This window comes from Mycteria americana, chromosome 15 (genome assembly GCF_035582795.1).
Source record: "Mycteria americana isolate JAX WOST 10 ecotype Jacksonville Zoo and Gardens chromosome 15, USCA_MyAme_1.0, whole genome shotgun sequence".
NCBI classification, from domain to species: Eukaryota; Metazoa; Chordata; class Aves; order Ciconiiformes; family Ciconiidae; genus Mycteria; species Mycteria americana.
In genome coordinates, this window is record NC_134379.1 from 4,064,840 (window position 1) to 4,084,154 (window position 19,315).

The 19,315-nt window shown below is 43.8% G+C and overlaps 3 protein-coding genes across 7 annotated transcripts in view; 1 reads left to right on the top strand and 2 right to left on the bottom strand.

Annotated features, from left to right (window-relative positions):
- Window positions 1–7,261, bottom strand: part of VMP1 (vacuole membrane protein 1) — a 71,289-nt gene extending 64,028 nt beyond the window's left edge. Inside the window, exons 1-2 of one of the 4 annotated variants that reach the window (XM_075517916.1) lie at window positions 7,242–7,261; window positions 2,667–2,798 (exon numbers count right to left, since the gene is read on the bottom strand). The gene's annotated coding sequence lies outside the window, so the exon portion shown is untranslated. Of the gene's footprint in view, window positions 1–2,666; window positions 2,799–4,022; window positions 4,089–6,193; window positions 6,790–7,241 lie in introns of those variants that run through there. The other 3 variants (XM_075517914.1, XM_075517913.1, XM_075517915.1) reach the window with 3 other exon arrangements.
- A 62-nt stretch (window positions 7,262–7,323) lies between these two features.
- On the top strand, window positions 7,324–8,771 carry PTRH2 (peptidyl-tRNA hydrolase 2). The gene is made up of 2 exons (XM_075517926.1): window positions 7,324–7,468; window positions 8,109–8,771. Exon 2 carries the CDS (start codon window positions 8,128–8,130, stop codon window positions 8,644–8,646), a length of 519 nt encoding a protein of 172 aa, XP_075374041.1. The 5' UTR covers window positions 7,324–7,468; window positions 8,109–8,127; the 3' UTR covers window positions 8,647–8,771.
- A 1,359-nt stretch (window positions 8,772–10,130) lies between these two features.
- The window catches only part of CLTC (clathrin heavy chain), a 34,378-nt gene continuing 25,193 nt past the window's right edge, over window positions 10,131–19,315 (bottom strand). Inside the window, exons 23-33 of one of the 2 annotated variants that reach the window (XM_075518219.1) lie at window positions 18,938–19,102; window positions 18,737–18,844; window positions 18,445–18,612; window positions 18,115–18,264; window positions 17,707–17,838; window positions 17,429–17,539; window positions 16,539–16,709; window positions 16,033–16,254; window positions 14,908–14,928; window positions 11,865–11,940; window positions 10,131–11,537 (exon numbers count right to left, since the gene is read on the bottom strand). In XM_075518219.1, coding sequence (XP_075374334.1) covers window positions 11,413–11,537; window positions 11,865–11,940; window positions 14,908–14,928; window positions 16,033–16,254; window positions 16,539–16,709; window positions 17,429–17,539; window positions 17,707–17,838; window positions 18,115–18,264; window positions 18,445–18,612; window positions 18,737–18,844; window positions 18,938–19,102 — 1,449 coding nt within the window. In that variant the 3' untranslated portion in view covers window positions 10,131–11,412. The remainder of the gene's footprint in view (window positions 11,538–11,864; window positions 11,941–14,907; window positions 14,929–16,032; window positions 16,255–16,538; window positions 16,710–17,428; window positions 17,540–17,706; window positions 17,839–18,114; window positions 18,265–18,444; window positions 18,613–18,736; window positions 18,845–18,937; window positions 19,103–19,315) is intronic. The other variant, XM_075518220.1, reaches the window with a different exon arrangement.

The following is a 19,315-nucleotide window of genomic DNA, read 5'->3' on the forward strand; positions in this document are numbered from 1 at the left end:
GCTTGCAATCAAAGGTTTGCTCTGAACTGCTAGTCAAACACCAGAGAAATGTGAACCCATTTCTCTCCTCAGATCAGTTTTAGAGCAGCCTGACACTCTGGAAGCCAGGGGAGTTACACCAGTGCTTAACTGAGGATAACTGGCCAGTTGCTACGGTGATACAAGGATCAAATGTTTAGCCATCTCCTAATTTCATCAGGACAGTAAGTCCCTGTAGATGGTGGAGGGTTTTGTTTCTACTGACTGCACTTGCTTGTGGTGCTCTTATTTTTTTATATATATAAATACGTATTTATATACATACGCTATCTAAGCTTATATACACACATACATATCTCATATACACACGTTACACACACACACAAAGCTGAAACTGCAGAGGAGAATATTTAAATTGGGCATCCACAGTTAGAAAGCCTGACGTTCACAGAAAGCTGCTTAGGAAGCAAAAGCCATCAGAGCCGTTCTGCACACAGCCACGCTAAAAAAACCGTTCTGGTTTAGGGAACTTCTGTCACATTTTGTTGGCTTAAATATAACAAACATTAAAACAAAACAAAACCTTAAGTGGAAGCCACATGCTCCTACTTTTGAAATTCATCTTTTTTCCTTGCGCAAATCCAGCCTTCAAAACTGAAGTCTCAATTTTGCTTGCTCAGCTTAATTACATTTCAAGAAAGTTAATTTACTGTAATACAAACTGCTCTCCACTTTTGATGCTAAAATCTAGGCTGTGCACAACACTCCCTCTCCATGAACTGAATTCCACTGCAATCCATTAAACATCTTACCGGCACATAAAAATCACCAGTCTCTAGGGATCTCAGGTGCATTGTTACGTACATATTACAGTTTTCACAAGCTCAACTAACAGAGCCAGTTTTACCCTGCCTGCTTGGAAAGGCACTAATCTGGGATTAGCTTTGCATAATGCTACCTCAAGTACACAAGTCAACATTTACAGCAAAGCAGATAAATAATCCCCTTGCACACTTCTGTGGGGCAAATACTTGTTAAGGTCTTAAAGTTCAACAATTCTGCAGAAAAGCTCTAAAAACTGGTATTTAAGAACACAGTTGACTAGGAGATTTGATACTTATCACACGGCAAGTCCGAACAGGCTGCAATTCAGAAACCAAACCCTTACTGGTTTCAGAAAAAACTCCTTGGTTTACCGAAGTCTAATTAGACTTAAAGCATCTTAGCATAAGGAACTGGAGGATGTGCATCCAGAAAGCTCAGCTCTCTGATCTGTTGCTCTGTTTGACGCCTATTAGAGTCACTAGTCCTGCACTAATGTCTCCCCATGGAGATTAATCAGAGTGGGAGCCTGACCCAAAATGGAGTTACCCTTCATTAACTGAGTCCACATTCCCAAGTCTACACCAAATCCATGATAGCTCACCACAGGAAATTAAATTCCATCTGCTAAACAGAACTTCACTTCTTATGAATGCTGAAAAGACACAGAGTCCATATCTAAAAATAAATTTGCCTAATACATTGAGCAGTTACCAGCAAACATAAAAATAAACTATTTAAAAGAGTGAGAAAAACAACTTTGAACAGTTTTTGTATCAGAGTCGCTTAGATCATTTGTTAGAGCTGTGCTCACACAAGAACTCCTTTGTAGGGCTGAACAAATAGCCCACAATACACTATTCAGCTTTAGTGCAATCCATAACATTAAGTATAAAAAGACAATTATTGCTAGTCAAAATGTAAATTGGTCAACAAAAAGGGCTTATGGTAACTGTGACTGGCACTTCACAGCCTACGTGAGACAAAGCATAACAAGCTATTAAAGCATGAGAACACAACAAAATTAGGCACTGCAATCTCTGCACTCTGTAATCAGAGAACAGGACAAAAGTCTCTTCTTTCTGAAGCTCTAGGGGGGCTGCTGAAGCACCCAAGTGTTGGGTGCCCTTACGTAAAAGGACACAGCTTAAGACAAGGCAGTTGGGTGCTTGCACTCTCCCTTGGAGAAGCAGAATGGGGACTCACGTTCTGTGCTAAGGATTTTTTTTTGAGGACTCCTTTCCAACATGCTGGAACAACGAGGAAGCTGTTAAACCATTTTAATGATATCATTGCTTTCCCAGACATTGTTGGAATCACTAATTCTTACCACTTCTTACTTAAAGAGACCCTGGAATCCCGACTCTCATCTCCAAAGTTACTTGTCACTCAGCTGCTAGAACTAGATTTATAGCTTAGACTGTTTTGCTGATGTTTTCTCCCAGCCACCTTAGCAATACACCATTTTCAGTCTTTTGTAATTTCTTGCATCTCAACCCACATGCTCCAATCCTGCCGGTATCCTGCTCCTTCTTTCTCCTCAACTTTTCTGATAACCATTCCTTCTTCTTTATCTACATCACTGTTCTTCAATTACAACAAAGAGAACAAAAGATTAAAAAACTGACTTTCACAGGTGGATAAGTAATTGCACTAAAATTGACAGCGTTACACATCTGTAATACGGTTTTATTTCAGTCATCAAATGCTCTACATAGGCAACAATTTACACAGGGAATAAGTTAACAGTTTCTCAGCAAAGTAACAGTTTGGAGAGCACTTTCCCTCGAAAGTCAAAGACTGCCTGGCACATGAACACATTTAGGTAAAGGATGAGATCAGTCTTGAAGTGAACCATTACATACCCTTTCAGCTCCGTACAACTATGGCACTCTTCACTACTTCTTCTGTATTTGAAGCCAGTGGAACAGACAACTACGTCCTCCGCTCTGTAGACATTCAAGACCAAAGCGACTGCTCTTCCAAACCTTCGGTCCCTACAGAGTAAGATAATACTGTTCATCATGTGATACAAAACTGACACAGTCCCTAACTTGAAGGTTAATAACTTTCCTAAAGATGACAGAAAACAGAAAAAGTAACTGCTTGATTTTTTTCCAGTCCTTTAACACTCATGGGAAGCATTCAATTAAAATAAATTAGGACACATCTGAAAGATGTGCAAAATCTCCATAGATTTAGCTATAATGGGTTACTTTGATATGAGTGCATTTATTCCCATACTAAAAATGTTTTTCTAACTAAAATAGTTTAATCCCTCAAAGGAAAAGTAATTCAGTTAAAAGACCACAGGTTTCCATTTTGTGGGTTATGCCTCTGTACACCAGCCCTATTTTCCAAAATGTATTCCTAGCCAAATACCATTTCAAAAAAAGTCATCTTACAATTTAGAGTTAAAGTGTCCACTTTTCCAAAAAGACTTTAGGACACCTTTTAGGAAAGAATGATTTAATATTGTTGTAACGTGAATTTCAGGGATGCTGCGCATTTTCTTTTGAGGTTACTAAAAGTTGTGTCCCTGCTGTTAAGGCCACATATATTAAACTGTTTTCCCTGGTGGATTTTCTCAGGTGGAACCTGAATATTGATGGTTGTCTGTACACAGCAGTACAATCAGGTGCTATAATAATACAGGTAGAGTCATTACACAATATATAGATGAAAAGGCATGGAAGATAGTAGGAAAGACAAAATTCAGGTTGTTCGGGTTTTTCCAGTGATCTTCTGCTGAAACTCCAAAAAAAAAAAAAGCTTTACATAAAAGAAAGGAAATTGAAATAACTGGGAATGTGAATATTATCAGTGTAGCATCTCATGCTACAATACAGATCACAGATCAGTCCTGCACTCCTTACGCCAGCAGGAGGCAGCGAGCCTGGAGTGCAGATCACAGCTTACAGAATGAGACTGCTCCTCTGCCGACTGGGACAATGCCCAACCAGCCGCTGAGAAAACCACTTCAAGGTTATCAGAGAGGGTGAAATATGCTGCTGAGAGGGTGACCTGAGGAGATCACAGGAGACCTCCTTAGTGCTACTGCTGTGCTGCTATGCTAACTTCAGTTTCCCAAGCACCCAGCTCAACTATATCCAGATTTTGAATCAGACAGCATTATAATACACTCTACTTCATGCCCTCTCTCAAACAGGGATTCAGTGACAAGTACTACCACGGCACTGATCAGTGCCACAATAACGTACCTCTTGGGGAGGGCACGTCATGTATGCCCAAGCAGCCCTTTCAGCAAAAAGGATGACTTGGAAAGACTGATACGAGCAGAGAGAAAGGCTTTGGAGAGAAGGGCCACACAACATTGGAAAAAAGACCATAACTTAATATTCAGGTGACTAAACAGACACAGTATCTTTCACATCCTCAATTCCAGAGGGCTATACACAGATCTGTGCACATACTATCTGCCAAGACATTTGTCGCACAGCCCTCAGACTGCATTCTGCCTTCCGAAGGTGGCAGTCAAGCCCTCCACCATCAGCCTCCCTATGCTTCCAAAAGGCACAGAGGAAAGAAAGGTCACAGGAATTGTCACAAGATGGTAACACACCCTGCACAAAAAAGACCTGCTAAAATTTGACTAGGAAAGAATGAAGAGTTAGAAAAATAAGAGTATAAATGCAGTCTTAAGAATTGCCACCTCTGACTCCTCCAGCAGCTGGTGGAGAGTGCAGATTTGGTAGGAACTTTGCCTTTATCCTATCTTGTAAGCGCTGGAAGACAGTTTCCCCACAAGAAGATGCTTGAACCTGCCCAGCCATTATATCCAGAGTGCTTATTCTCTAAGAGGAGGCACAGCAGAGATGAAAGGGAATAAACAGAAGTACCTAACAAACCCCACAGAAAACAGTAGCTGAAACATGCTCCTGAGACAACGACTTCTGCTTTTCATATACGTTAACAGTCTCTAACTGGAACTAATTCAGGTTCCACTACAGCTGCCTCGGCCATTCAATGAGAATACCCTGCCCATAGAAGGTGAATCACAGAGGCTAATTCCGAGCCTTGCAAGAGAGGAGAATATTCTTTTAACAAGTTTGAAATACACTGAACAACTGCCTGCTTCACTAATAACATCTTACTGTCTCCTGTGTCCACCTGGTCAGTGCAGCACCAAAAGCAGCAAGGTGCTGCCCCATGGCTATGGTTCCAACCTGCTATAGGAATACAAAGAGCTTAGTGTTGCGACAGCTTCAAGGCCGTGCTCTTTGTTCTCATGGAATGGCAAAGTCCGTCCAACTCACACTTCTCCACAACTAATAGAAGTTAAAGTTCTAACCTGCAGATAATAATGTTTCCTATCACCATTATACCAGAAAAACTGGCCTACTCTTACTATACATCAGGAGCAATAGTTTTTTGGTTTAAAACCAAACCTTGTTAAGAAAGAAGAGATCTCAAAATATGCGCTAATTACACAGAACATTCTAAGGAGAGGTATTCACAAGATGTAGTCAGAAACAGTTCTGGTATTCCAAAGATATTCAAAGACAACCACAGAGAAAAAACTTTAAGGTGGAAATAGTGCAGACATTCCAGCTAAGAGGCTTGCTTCCAGTACACTCACCTTCCTCATTGCTACTACCCACTTAAAAGCTACTAAGTCTCCTCCTATCCTTTCCCTCTGAAATTATAAGGACCATTGATTTCAGCTGTTAAGTAGGACAAGAAGCTTAGCTCAAATTAGTAAGTAGTGCTCACCTCCCATTGCACAACTGGAAACATGTTTTTTCAAACTCTCATCTGAAAACACGGGATGAAGCAGTCATTACAACTATCACTTATGACCAATAAAGATAAGTCCATTCCATGCTGCAGAAATAATAGATTAAAAGAAAGAGGACTGACATAATGAAGCCCATTTCAATAGGTAAATGAATGCATTAAGACAAGCTTATATATGCTATCATAAGGTAAGATGGTATAAAGCATGAGAACCCCCAATCGACCTATCTGGCAGGAACTGGGGTGAAACAACCTTAGAAAAGCAGAAGTCCTAATGGTGAAACAGTATCAAAAGCCACTGCTCAAAGAAAATTCATATGCTCCAAGGCATAAAAGAGTACTATCACACTCCCTCTGCCTCAGAGTGCTCAACCCACATTATTAACATTAACTAAACCAGGGTACCCACTTGTAGGTAAGCACGTAGCTGAGAAAACGAGGACAGGACAGGAGAGAACCCCAAAGAAATGTCGTATGTGCAGTTCAAAGTGGATAACCTGGATTCACAACACTTTACAGATAAACAGCCACTATCAAACAAACTTACTACCCCTTCCCTCAGGCCACCTACATGACTTACCAAACATCTAAGAGGCAAAACTGGAACAAAACAGGAATCTGACTCCTTTATTACCTTCTGTAATCACTAGATGACATTGGCCAGAGGACTAAAAACCAGACAAACACATCTATCTAGGTGCTTGACTTCAGTCAACAGATACGAGATGTTAAGAGTCTTCAGGGATTTGGGCCTAACCACCCAAGTCCATGAGACAAGCCACAGCCTCTAGGCACAAGGAGAGCTGGCACGACGCAGAGGATGCAGTTAGCAACCCGGCTCGGAAAGCACAATGCATTTCTACCGGAGAAGCAGCCAAATACCAGCGGTATCCGACTCTTTGCAGCTAGAAGGATGAATTTCTCACTGTGTCATCAGGCATCGTCCCTTGGGCCAAAGCAGGGCCGTTCTATCATTCAGTTTCCGGGGTTTTGTCCAGCGTGACGTGAAGCGTCCCGAGCAGAGCAGGTCTCCAGTGGGACGGGGATGAATTAGCAGCAGCACAGCTATCGCCCTCAACGGCGACGAGCTTCCTCCCGCGGGCCTGGGGACGGCTCTTGCCCCTCCCGACCCCCTTCACCCTTGCAACGTTCAGCCTGCGGTCACCTCCCGGTTACCCCACACGCAGCTCCCCCACCCCGACAGCTCCTCCAGCCGGGCCGGGCCTCTCCCGCCACCCCTCCCGGCCCCAGACTTGGCCAACACCACCTGGGCCGCCGCTGGGTCGCGGTGCCCCGGGACGCCGCCGCCCCCGCCCACCGCCGGCTCTCCCGACCCCCCGAAAGCCGCGGGGCCGGACCTCCCGCCTCGCTGCCCCGCCACCAGCGCAGCGCGGTCCGGCCGCTCTCCCTCAGGACGCGCGATGCCACCATGAAGACCCGGGGGGGGGGGGAGGGGGGGAGGGGGCGGGGGGCCGCGTCCCCGGGCCGGGGCGGCCGTGAGGGGAGCGGCCCGAGGTCGGTGCTGACGGGGGGATGGGGGAAGCGGGGCAGGTGCCGCTGAGGGGACGGCGGCGCGGACCCCTGCCCGCCGGGGAAACCCCTGCAGCAGCCTAGACAGCCGAGCCGAGCCGAGCCGAGCCGAGCCCCGAGAGCCTGGCCCTGGCCCGCAGCGCCGCACTCACCACACTCCGCGCCGGTGACTCCCGCTGGGCCCTGCCCAACCCGGAAGTAGGGGCGGGACAAGTCCACCCCTTCCCGCCCACCGGCGCCTGTCACTTCCCGGGCGCCGCACTCCCTGCCCCTCCCTCCCGCGGGCCGCGGCCGGCGGTCAGCCCACGGCCCGCCCCGCGCTGGTGGCGTCACCTCCGGGCGACGGCGGGGCGGCAGCGGCCTGGTAGGCGCGTGGCAGGTAAGCAGGGGGGGCGGCGGGGACAGGGGCCTCCCCCCCCTCGGCGGTGCCCGGGGGCCCGGCCCGGCCTCGGTTTTTGCTTCCTTCTTCCGTCAGGTTCCGGTTTACCCGACGCCGGCCTCTGCCCGGTGCGGTCGCTTCCACCGGGCGTTGGCAGCGCCGGTGCGCGGGGCCTGGCGGTGCTGTGGCTGCCTGAGCCGCCGCAGGCCTCGGCGGAGCTGGAGGCGGCTCTGCCCCGCCCCTCGCTCGCTCCGGGAATCATAGAATTCACCTCGGGTGAATTGGGGGCATTGACTTTGAAACCCCCCCATTTTACCGTTTCTCTCACCACTTTTAGGTTTAACTTTAACATAATTTGCGGGTCTTTTCTTCGTTCTGCTTCCTGAGTTGAAGCCCGTCACCGGGAGGCTGTGCACCGTCACCAGTAGGTTGTGCACCGTCACCGGTGACGTGTTTGCAATTAGGAAGCTGTCACTGGGAAAGCAGACCGCGCACCGAGGCAGGTGTCTCTGAACATCCTTTCCCAATGCAGGAAGATGGGATAATTCTTGTTTTAACAAATGTTGTCTCCAAATAACCCAGGTGCACTCTCACAAGTTTAAAATCCTCGAGTAAATTCTGTCTCCCCCCCCTTCCATAGCCAGTCTCCAAAATCCATCATGGATTATCTCTCGCAACCCGGGTTCCTCAGTGTCATCGCTGGAGTTGCGTGCGGAGTGTGCCTGGGATGGGGCATTCGCGGGAGACTTTTGAGGAAGCCCAAAGCCGGAATGACTGCGCCTGCGAACAATCTGGGGAGCGAAGCTAACATCATGGGAGAGTCTGGGGAGTTCAAGATGGTGCTCATTGTCCGCAATGATTTGAAGATGGGAAAGGGTAAAGTAGCAGCGCAGTGTTCCCACGCTGCCGTTTCTGCCTACAAGCAAGTTCAGAGAAGAAATCCGGAACTCCTGAAACAGTGGGAGTACTGCGGGCAACCCAAAGTGGTCCTCAAAGCTCCTGATGAAGAGACTCTGATCCAGCTCCTGGCTGATGCTAAACACCTCGGACTGACTGTGAGCTTAATACAAGACGCGGGTCGTACTCAGATAGCTCCAGGCTCCCAGACAGTCCTTGGTATTGGACCGGGACCAGCTGATGTAGTAGATAAAGTTTCTGGTCACCTAAAACTCTTCTAAACTGGGGACCAAAGAAATCCCAATGCATTGGTGTGTATCGGCACTGAAGGGATAAGAGCCAAGTTTGGGGATTGTTCCTGTATGTTCTCTCAGTATAAATAAAATAACCAGGTTTTGTAAAAGATTTACACTTGCAAATGATGAGTTTTTCTAGCTTCTGTATTGCTTTCTAAAGTGGGAAAGAAAAAGCTAGACTTGGTGGAGTCAAGGAAAGTAGAGCTGGCAGAATTTTACTACCCCTAAGAAGGAACTCAGTATATTTAAGACTTGTGCAATTGAGGGAGGATTTTGCACTTTGTCTGCATAGAAGCATTAGCAAAGTTTAAATGAATTTGTCCCATGTGCTAAAAATGACAGGTTCCCCTCTCTGCCTTACAGGAGGGTTTTTTGAGGAGGTACATTTAGTTCAGAAAAGATCAGCTGCTGAAGCAGTTAAAAATTGCCCCATACAGCTGGGGGCAGCTGTAGCCAACTTCCTGCACAAACAGTTTCTAATGGAGAAAGTGATGCAATAGCTGGTAACTGGGATGAGACCGACCCAGTTAAACAGGCTTTGCAGCCCAGACCTTAAGAGGCAGGAAACAGTTGTGGGGAGCAGCGACAAGCCCTGCTCCTTTCTGGAGGTGCCTGTGGAGTCTGCAAGCAGGTCAGCAGTCCCGCTTTAGCCAAGGTACAGGGAGTTACCCTACCTGTAAACAGGTTGCCATACAGGGACTAACTTAAATCCTGTTTTACTTGGGATTAACAGGTCTTCTTGAGTTTAAGGAAGCACTCGATTAGAGAAGTTACTGGACAGAGTTCAGATCATGCTGATCATGGCTCATGTGTAAGCTCTATCCATGCAGCTCCACCGCTGTAGCTCTAACACTGTAAAAGGCAAATTCCCTGCACTTCTAATAAAGTAGACTTTCTCCGAGTCAGTTTTATAACAAAGCTGTTTTGTGAGAACAGTGTTAAGTGCATTTCTTCTACAGCCTCTTGGCTGTGTCTTCCAGTTGAAGACCTATGAAATATGTTGTAAAAGAGGGAACAGAAGGATTTGTCTCCATCAGTCCAATTTACAGACCCAGCAAGAATGTCCGAGGGGTTGAAATGCAAGCATAAGCAAATGTAATAAACACAGAGAATGGAGAAGTTTTTATACCGCACCTCTTATTTAGGCATAATACTTCTCAAAGACTGACACTACTCACTGCAGACTTCTGCTCCACCACGCTCTTGAACAAAGACCTACAGCCACTTACAGCCTGTGGCAGGTTAAGCCCCCCACCATTACACATGGAACTGCTGCAGTGCTCGGCTGACAGGGTCACACAACACAGCTGAGGAGCTCACAGGAGCAAGCAGGAAGGGGATTCAGCCTCACAGCTAGAGCCTGACACTGAGGACAGCTCCTGGTTAAGAGACAGAAGCTTCTACAGCTATCACAAATATGGCCAGTGCTGGAATACTCATTACACTCAAATATGACAGTATTCATAGAGAAACATTTAAGTCAATTTTATTTGAAGCTAAATATATTTAAGGCAACTTACATACCTAGAACATGATTCTCAATTTAACTGACACACCCTACTACAATCCTAATGTATCATCTGGTCAAATATGCTGTAGTTGACCACAATGCAGCCAACTATTGAAAAGTGCTATTTTCTTCTCTCTGGCATAATCTTTCTATAGAAAAAGCATTACGTATTTTCTTGTATTGCCCCCTCAGTGCAAGACACCACTAATGGTCTCCGTTGCTGCTCTCCTAATGGCCCCTCATACCCTTGAAGGTACACACTTGCATGCCCTATACTACTAGCACTGTAATACTTGGTTCGAGTTCAAAGGTCCTTTTTGAAGACAGTAAAGTGAAGCTACCACTATGCAGCATGTCCACAGTCCAGTAATTTATTTTTAAATCGAGTAATTTCAAATTGCACAAACAAAACTGAACAGCAATATGCTTGAATTCTCTCTTCTGTACACTCAAAACAGTGATCTAAAACACCACAATATCCAACATACACAAACCTCAGGGCAGGGTTAGTAAATACACAGATTGGAATCATGGTGCTCTGTTCCTGAATGGAATGTCCCACAAAAGCACAGGATACAGCACAACATAAGGTCATCTCTTACATATGGAGTGAGCAAAAAGACACTAGCATTTTCTATATGCATAACTGGAAAAACCTGCATAGGTTAAGGAAAAAAACTTTTACTCATTTTAAGTCAGGCAAGGTTGTCTGTACGCATTTTAAATTCTTTTAGAGCTATGCAATCCAACCAGGGTAGGATATGCTGATTAGTGTTGTCTCTTGTCAGCAGTCTTGCAAGGTCAAATACAAGTATCTTCGCTTTAGCTTTCTCCGAATATACAGTGAGACTTAAATGCATTTAGAATAGACAGTACATACTGTAAGCTGCTCACATACAATGAACTTAAGATTCAATATTAGAGTTTAACACTATAGAGTGCAAATCAGAATCTTCACAATAGACTTAATGGTAATAAGCAGTCCTGCAAAAGCCCACTTGAACAAAGTTGTTTAAAACTATTCCCCTTTTAAAGTCAAGTCTAAATGACATGGAATGTGAAAAAGATTTAACATAAGTGATTCAAATAGTTTGCGCTAGAAAAAACAGTCCTTCATGAAATAAAGGTTACAAGAACACGAGGCAGAACTCTTGCTTTTCCCTGTTATGAGTTAAAGCGGGGAGGGACGGTGGAGTTTCAGTAAGAAAATATGCTAGCTCCAAACTGACTTGTGCTGCATCTTACATGCTGTACCCAAAGCCCGGCTGCGGTTGCCCATACGGAGGTGCAGTATAGCCATAGCCAAAAGGTGCTTGTGGAGGAACTGCGACACTGGGTCCTGCTGTCAACATTAGCTGTGGCTGACCTGGAAGACAGAATTTTCATCTTTATTCCTCAGTACTGAGGGTTCAGTCAGCAGAATTCCTGCAACTTCCCTGGAGACATTTGTCTGTTTAACAGTAACGCCCTACTGTGAGCTAGGACATTCTTAAATCCTGCAGTCCATATCTAATCTTAGCAGCAGCATTAGAGTTGTGCTTTATCTAGTACTTCGGAACACATTCCCTTAAGACTTGATCTCACATGAAGAACGTTCCCATTTCCAAGGACTTCCTTGGGAAAAACCACGACTAGAGAAGTGTTGTTTTAAAAGTGAAATGTGTTACTGACAACATACAAACTAAAGCATTACCATAAACAATAGGTTGTGTTTCCGTAGCTTGCTCCTCTTCCTTTCTCAAAGACTCCGATGCATCCAGTTTATCCACCTGGAATTGAGACCAACAATTAAAAAAACTCCTCTAAAAGAGGTACTTATTCATGGCAGAGAAGTGGAAAAGCCTTAGTGGTATGTTAACACCCATCAAGAAGAGGAGACCGTTTACAAGTTAAGATCAATTCAAGTAGCAATGTTGGTACTGGTGCAGTCAAGGTTGTCCATTTCCTGAAAAAATCCCTAATTGAGGGATTTGTGGAACTTCTTTGAAAGCTCACTCCAGGCTGAAGCTTTGTATGGAAGGTCCCATACCGGACTAGAGCTACTTTGACATCAGTAAGCTCATCAGTCAGCATTGCTCCAACTACTTCAAACCAACAGCCTTAGGACACAAACTCAGATTTTAGCACAGTGTCAGTTGGAGACCTTTGGCATTGGAGCAATTGCTAAGATAACGCCCAGACCTGGAGAAGTTTCCCTGAGTGTAACATTGAGGCAAAGTAATCTGAAGTTGGTATTTGTATACAGCAGACTGCAATAGCATCCGACATGTCACTTGAGCCTCAAGATTTCACTTTCCAAACCCATTCACTCATGCAATTTAAGTTCAAATGCACAGAATGCATGTGTATAAGACTTGCTTTTTTCCACTCTAAAACTGTGTGGCAGTCAGCCTAAACCCACAAATACTCAATTTGTTCGACCTTAATACACAGTAACAAGACAAGACTAGCCAGCTTCACTCTGCTGCACAGCAAGGGCAATTGTGTTGTTAGCCCACCCCTACAGAAAGGCAAGAGAAGAAACTTGTTCTGTAGTGAAATATTGCTTGTTACTAAAACAGATCCAAGGAAACTCAGCATTGCTACAGTCTAAGGCAGGCCCTGAAGCTAAAACCACAAAAATTAGGTATCGATATTTTACCTGGGAGGTAAGATTTAGAATAAAGTCAGAGACAATCATGCCAATTACTTTTTAAGACAGTAAGACAACTCTCAAACCAGATTAGTCTTTCATTTCATTTGTGTCCTTAATAAAGGAGTTTGAAGACAGGTTTCCTGTACTTACACAGGGTCAGCATTACTTATTCAGCTACACCAACATCCACAAGTTGAACAGTTTTCAGCTTAACTGTGCTACATTAGCAAATACTTGCAGGCAGCTCTAACAGCTTTCTTCCGTTTAGTTGTGAATTACAACATGTGTTCCATAAACCTGTTAATTTGTAACCTCAATTAGAGGCATAAATCCAGGAAGTGGCATAAGTCCTGAGCTTTATGAATTCATTCATTGACTGGGCTTTTGTGGCAAGCCTTTTTGTTGCCTCACACCAGTATCTGGCTTGCTGCTGTCAAAGTGCACAGGAGTGTATGCCAATGCTTCGAGACTCATTTCCAGACACCGTGCTGAGAACTGCACTGTTTTTAACTCAAATAGCAACACACTGAACACAGAAGCACAAGTTTAGAGATGCAAATCCAAGGAGAATGTGCAGAGTTTGCTACTAAGCAGAGGCATTTGGCTTACACACACTTGGAAAGCCTCCAGCCCAGGACATTTAACACATTTTTGACCCAGTTTTGATGCCTCCCCTCAGAGCTAAACAAAAGTTTACAATAACAAGCGCAAGTTTGAAACCAGCCTGCAGGATGGTTCTTACACCACTTGCTTGAGCATCACCAGGTTCAGTACCCTACACACTTGTAGCAAGATTATTTTAAAGGCTTTTCCACAGGGACTGCAATAAGCTGCAGAGGAAAAGTAACATGCATTCAATGTTATTGTGTTATGTGTGCATGAAAAAGAGGCAAAAGTACTGAAGCAAGAGTGAGGTCTGAAGATGACTGCCATACAGGCTCCCCCCAAAAAACCACACGCAGCCCACAGCAATGCCTTGTAGCTTAAGGAATAGTGGGATGTAATTGCAATGACTGCTACACATGCGTCGTTTATGCAAACACTGCAGTTCAATTACCTTTTTTCACACACACGCTTTCTTACTGCCTCACTTACTAGCTGCTGAAGGACCTTACACTATGAATTTTAGTCAGGTTAACCTTGAGTTCCAGTGGTGTAATTACAGACAACTTGTCACCAAGAAGCAGTTTGCATTTAGTCCATCTTCAAGCCATTTGTCAGTTTGTTTGCCCTTTGCTCAACCACATTAATGGAAAACTCACACTAGGGCTGACCTCTGCTCTAAGGAGAATCAGAGCAGTATTTGTACAGAAGCAGATGGACAGAAACCTTAGAGATTGCCCTTCAGGATGGGCAAAATTGCATAGCAAAAGGCAAGCCTCAGAAGAGCAATAAGCATTACCTTTTTTTCCTTTTTTTTTTCTTTTAAATGAGGTAGCAAGAGAAGTTTAGTGCAGCTGAAGAGCTTGGAAGGCAGTCTTTTTTGCACAACTACAAGAAATTTACTACAGGGAAGAGAACCACAGACTTTGTCTAATAGCTGAAGTTTTAAGTTGCTATGTGAACTAGAGCACCATGTGGATTAGACTAGCACCATAAGAACTGGACACCTGAATGAGGAAGAGTCTCTTCTGAAGCAGCTAGTATCTATTCTGCCTACTGTCAGCACGCATTAGTAATGGTCAAGAGATCAGAAACTGGATCACAGTCCTTCAACTAGCAAACGCCATACTGATTTATGGTTCAGAGACAGTGGTCCAAGACTTAATTATTTCTTATTGTAGGAGGTTCTTCCAGTTAGATTGGCCATCAAATAGTAGCACCTGTGTATCCTTTTGATACTAGGTTGACTGTGATCCAACTGATCACCTGTATGCCCTTCCTGAGGATCTATTAGCTTATTAGTAGCAAATTAATCTACTTTTGTCCTACAGCACTAGCTACTTGTAGAGTTAAACAATTTGCATATGCTTTAGTGATATTTTGTTTGGGGGAAAAGCAGTAGCAGCAGTGTAGTAAACGTAGGAAAAAAAAAACTCATGCAGAATCCTTAGACTTAGTCCTCCAGACTTAAAGATGGAAAACAAGAATCAACTTTCACCTTTTCCTTTATTGCATCAACCTGCAAAGGAATTCAGAAGGTGCAGCTTAGAAAAATCAAATTCCATATTTAGCATATAAAAGGTAGAAACAAAAGCGTCAGGGAAGAAATAATTAAGGTACAGGCGAGTAAAAACAAAGATACACCAGAAGTATCTGCTTTAGAAAGGCAGCTCTGCTTGTTGTTAGATCTTACTGCATTGATTTCATTACCTACACTACAGTTATATCCTAATCCTTTAGCAGATCATGAAATTTTCATCTTTAAGACTCCTACTCCAAGACTACTACTCTCAAGACACCTAATATTAGCTTGGTACATCAGGCATATCTGACAAGCAATGCAATTGCTTAGATAGCTCCCCACCTCCCCCAAAATACAGCATTTAAGGATAGCAAATTGCTATAGGACTACAGAGTTAGTCTTGCCTTTAGAAGTAGCAGCCAGGCAAGTCTTCTAGACAAACAGGCACTCTAGTCTTCATTGACTTGAGCATTGAGTTAAGCTTTTACTTCTCACAGAAGGAGTCTTAATCATTGAGGAATTTACACCTTTTCACTGGAAGATACTCTAAAAGCTTCAGCTGGGCAAATCTTACTTGTGACAGTTGGTATTTAACTCAAACCTGGTTCAAGTCTGTCAGAGCATTACCAAGTACTTTCCCCATCCTAAGTCACTTCAAACAAAAGCTGAGTTGTAATTAGTGCCGTTAAGTATCGAGCCACATTTTAGGTTAAATGCACAGCAGACCAAGTTAACTCAAGATCTAGCTATAAAGCTTTTTTAGAGTACAGTCTAGAATTTAGTTAGAGCTTGATCCCAGCTGGGATTCCTGACTGACATGGCATATGAAAAGCCTGAATCCTGGAACTACTTTAAGACACTGCCCATGGTCAGGCAAATACTACTGATGTAGGTTCTGTAATTGGTAGATAGGGTGGAGTCTGCAAGTGTTTCAGTCTCTTAGAGGGCGAAGTCTCTCCCCAGATGGACTGAAAAATAAGTGTGGACATGGACAGACAGACATTTGACAAAGCCCGTATCAATGTTAGTAGCAAGCAGACAGTCTCAAGGCATACACCACAGTGACTGAGCTTTCAGTGTTGGAGAAGCACCTGCTCTTACCTTGGTCAAGTATTCCTTCATGACCTGAATAAAGTATGGCATGGCAAAGTCCATGATGTTGTGCCTCCACGCTGTTTCCAAGACAACATCCGGCCTCAGGAGATCATAGCAGGTGAAGAGACAAGCACCAAAGCATTCTCTCTTGTTCTCCTGCAAGAACCACTGCAACAACTCTTCTGCCAACTCAGTATCTTTGGATTCTGAAGCATACTGCATTGCATCCTACAACAGGAGAGAGTCTGTTTAGCCTCAGGCGCCATAGTACAATCACTGACATGGATGTGGTATTTAACTAAGCTGCAATCTATTACTGACATTAGCAGAAAGGAGGCATTCTATGACTTGTTTCCAAGAAATATGTCCATCTACTGCCACTCTGAAGCAAGATTTGCCAGATTAGCAACAGGCACCACCTAGTGGCATTCAAAAAGATGCAGCTTTACCAGAAAGTCACAGGTCTCCAAACAAGCCAAGTATGCTAAACCAGACCTGTGTAGTGCTCTTACCTTATACAGTCTGTCTTTCTTACAGAGTTCTACACTCTGTTTCCAGCGATTGTTTCCTTTGAAGAGATATGCAGCAATTCTTCGGAACTCTATTAGTTCATGTTTCTCCAAACGTTGAGCAAGAGAAATGTTGTCAAAGTTGTCATAAGCATCTATAGAAGTCCTAAGAGCCTGAGGTAAGTAAAAAAAAAAAGTTATTCACACCTCAAATGTACAACTGCATCCACAAAGATCCAAACATTTTCCATACATCTTAGTTCTGTATTCCTACTTCTAGGAGCATAAAGTATTCTAGCCAGACCTGCAGAGAAGTCTTTTTATTTTTTTGAGAAGCTGGTGGTTGACACATATGTAGTTTAGGGTATTCCAGCTGGTGTTTTTCAGTAGCAATTGCAGAGGTTAAGAGCCTCTGAATACCAGACAGCGGTTCTCTGAAAACAGTAGAACAGCTAGACATCATTAACTGTTTGCCCTTTCTGCGAGTTCCTCCCTCAGCACCCACTGCTTGCCTTAAATAAAAGCCAATCTGTCACACTCATAACAAAGTAGCCAGTCTATCCCCAGTAGGAATGGCCCAAAAAGCTCCCACAAAGCCACTAACAGTTCTCCACTTGATCCTTGGCTAGTCACCACTAGTTCAGTCTGAAGTGGCAAAGAACATGTACTTAAGGAACACAAGTTAACAGCAAGCAGGTAAAAATCTACTGAAAATGAGAGAAACCTGTGTTTCTAGACATTAAATGCACACCCAGAATATTAGGTTAATACTGACACAGAAGCCAGCTTGAATAGAACTTTGAAATTCAGGAATAGCTGCTTCTATTATGAAGCGTATACAACATGCAAGTCGATACCCATCCCAGATACTACCATTTCAAGACAAGACATACCTGGTAGTCTTCTTCAATAATGAAGAGGTTGTTCAGGGACTCATTCACCGATTTGTTGTTGTGATTTTGAACAGAACGTAAGTAAGGCTTAACCAGTGGTAGCTGTTTAACCTTCAAGGAATCAGGTAGATAAATTTAAGTCAAGATAACTTTTTGTAGAGGTCTCCTAGCATCTTCCCTGCGAGGCAGTGAAGTAGCTAAGCATCTTAAAGTGCTACTACAGCTAAATACTTTTCCAGTTGCAACTTCTTCTTTGATCTGGATAGTAGGAAAATTACCTTTGTGAAGAAGGTGACAGCACGAGTGTGGTCAAGCCGAGGGGACAACACCATCAGCAGATCATTGAGCAACAGAGGTTTAAATTCCAGATAGAATTGAACTGCCTTGTAATACAGCTCCACATTGGCCACCTAGAGACGAGTAAGGATGCACATTCAGAGCAGAAGCTTGATTGTAGAGGAATCCAAGTGAAAGACAGGCATAACCTTAGATATTCCAGCACAACTGAGCCACCCATCCAAGACTCATTCTTGCCTCTAGAAATCTCTTTAGTTACTGTAGTTGACTTGCTTAGAAATTACGTAGCAATATCAAGAACTCTAGATTTTAAACAGGCTACTAGTGAAGGAAGATATCTGAAGCACACACAGCAAGAAATTTACCTCCGTTCATTAGGAAAGTAATACCTTAGTGATGATATCTTTGAACTGGCCTTCTTTCCAAGCATCTGTTGGGTGATTCATCATTGTGATTATGGCATTATCATATTCTTCATACTTGTCATACAAGAACACCAGTTCAGCCCAGAGATGGGCTTGTTCTGCAGCTCTCAGAACCTAAGCAAAAGGCATATTAGAAATTCCAGTTAACATATATTGCTGTCAGTGTCCATCAGTGCTCAGGCTTCAGTGCTATTAATAACCTCAAGAGCTGCTATTGCAACAGCTAGGGTACAGACAATCCTGACAGATGCATTTTATGCATTTTAAGTTAAATTTAAGGCCTCAGACTTTCACCTTGGGGATGTTGACTCTGGACCAGAACAGCTCCAAGTGCTCCCTCATCTTCTGTGGCTTGAATTTGGAGTAGAGAATTGCTAGCTCTGTAAACATCCCCATGTGTGCTCGCTCAAGTCCAAGTGCTGCTTCCAACATAGTTATCAGCTCTTCAAAGTAGCCACGATCCTAAGACATACCGACAGTTAGATGTTTCACATTAGGAACCAACCTGACACAATTTTCAGCTTTGCACAGGGTTGCCATGAAAGAACTCAGACTCCAGCTGTATAACAGGAGTCAGCTTAATTACCTGGTAATAGTTAATTAGCTCTTCCAACTCATCCGCATGTACTACAATATGAAGTCCACACATCTGGGCCAGGCGGAACTCTTTTCCGTCAACACAAGCAAAGCAGACCTGGAATCAACAATTGCATTATTGCTTATAATCAAAGCTTCTGAAGAGGCTACAGCTTTGAAGTCCCTTAACTTATTCAATCAGTAAGTTTACCTCTTTCCATGTGCGAGTACTGTTTGCTTTCCGAGCACCATCCACAGCTGCCTGGTATTCACCTAGGTGAACTAAAGTCGAGGCTAAACGGCCAAAGTTGGACACATTGTTATACAACAGCTTAGCTGCTTCATACATCTTTTCATCATAACAGCGATCGCCAACCTACAGGAGAGCATAGCCAGGTTATTCTTGCACCTTTTCAGTCAGGGGCGTACATAAAACGTGTAGTGTTCAAGCCATTATCAAAATGGAAACGCCTTTAAAGTCCAAGATCTATCTGCAAATCCAAAGAGATAGAAGTCCCAACACCCCTCTGGTTAGCAAGGCCGAAGGAGCCTGCTGCTGCGATTCAGCAAAACTGAAACTCAGTCTCAC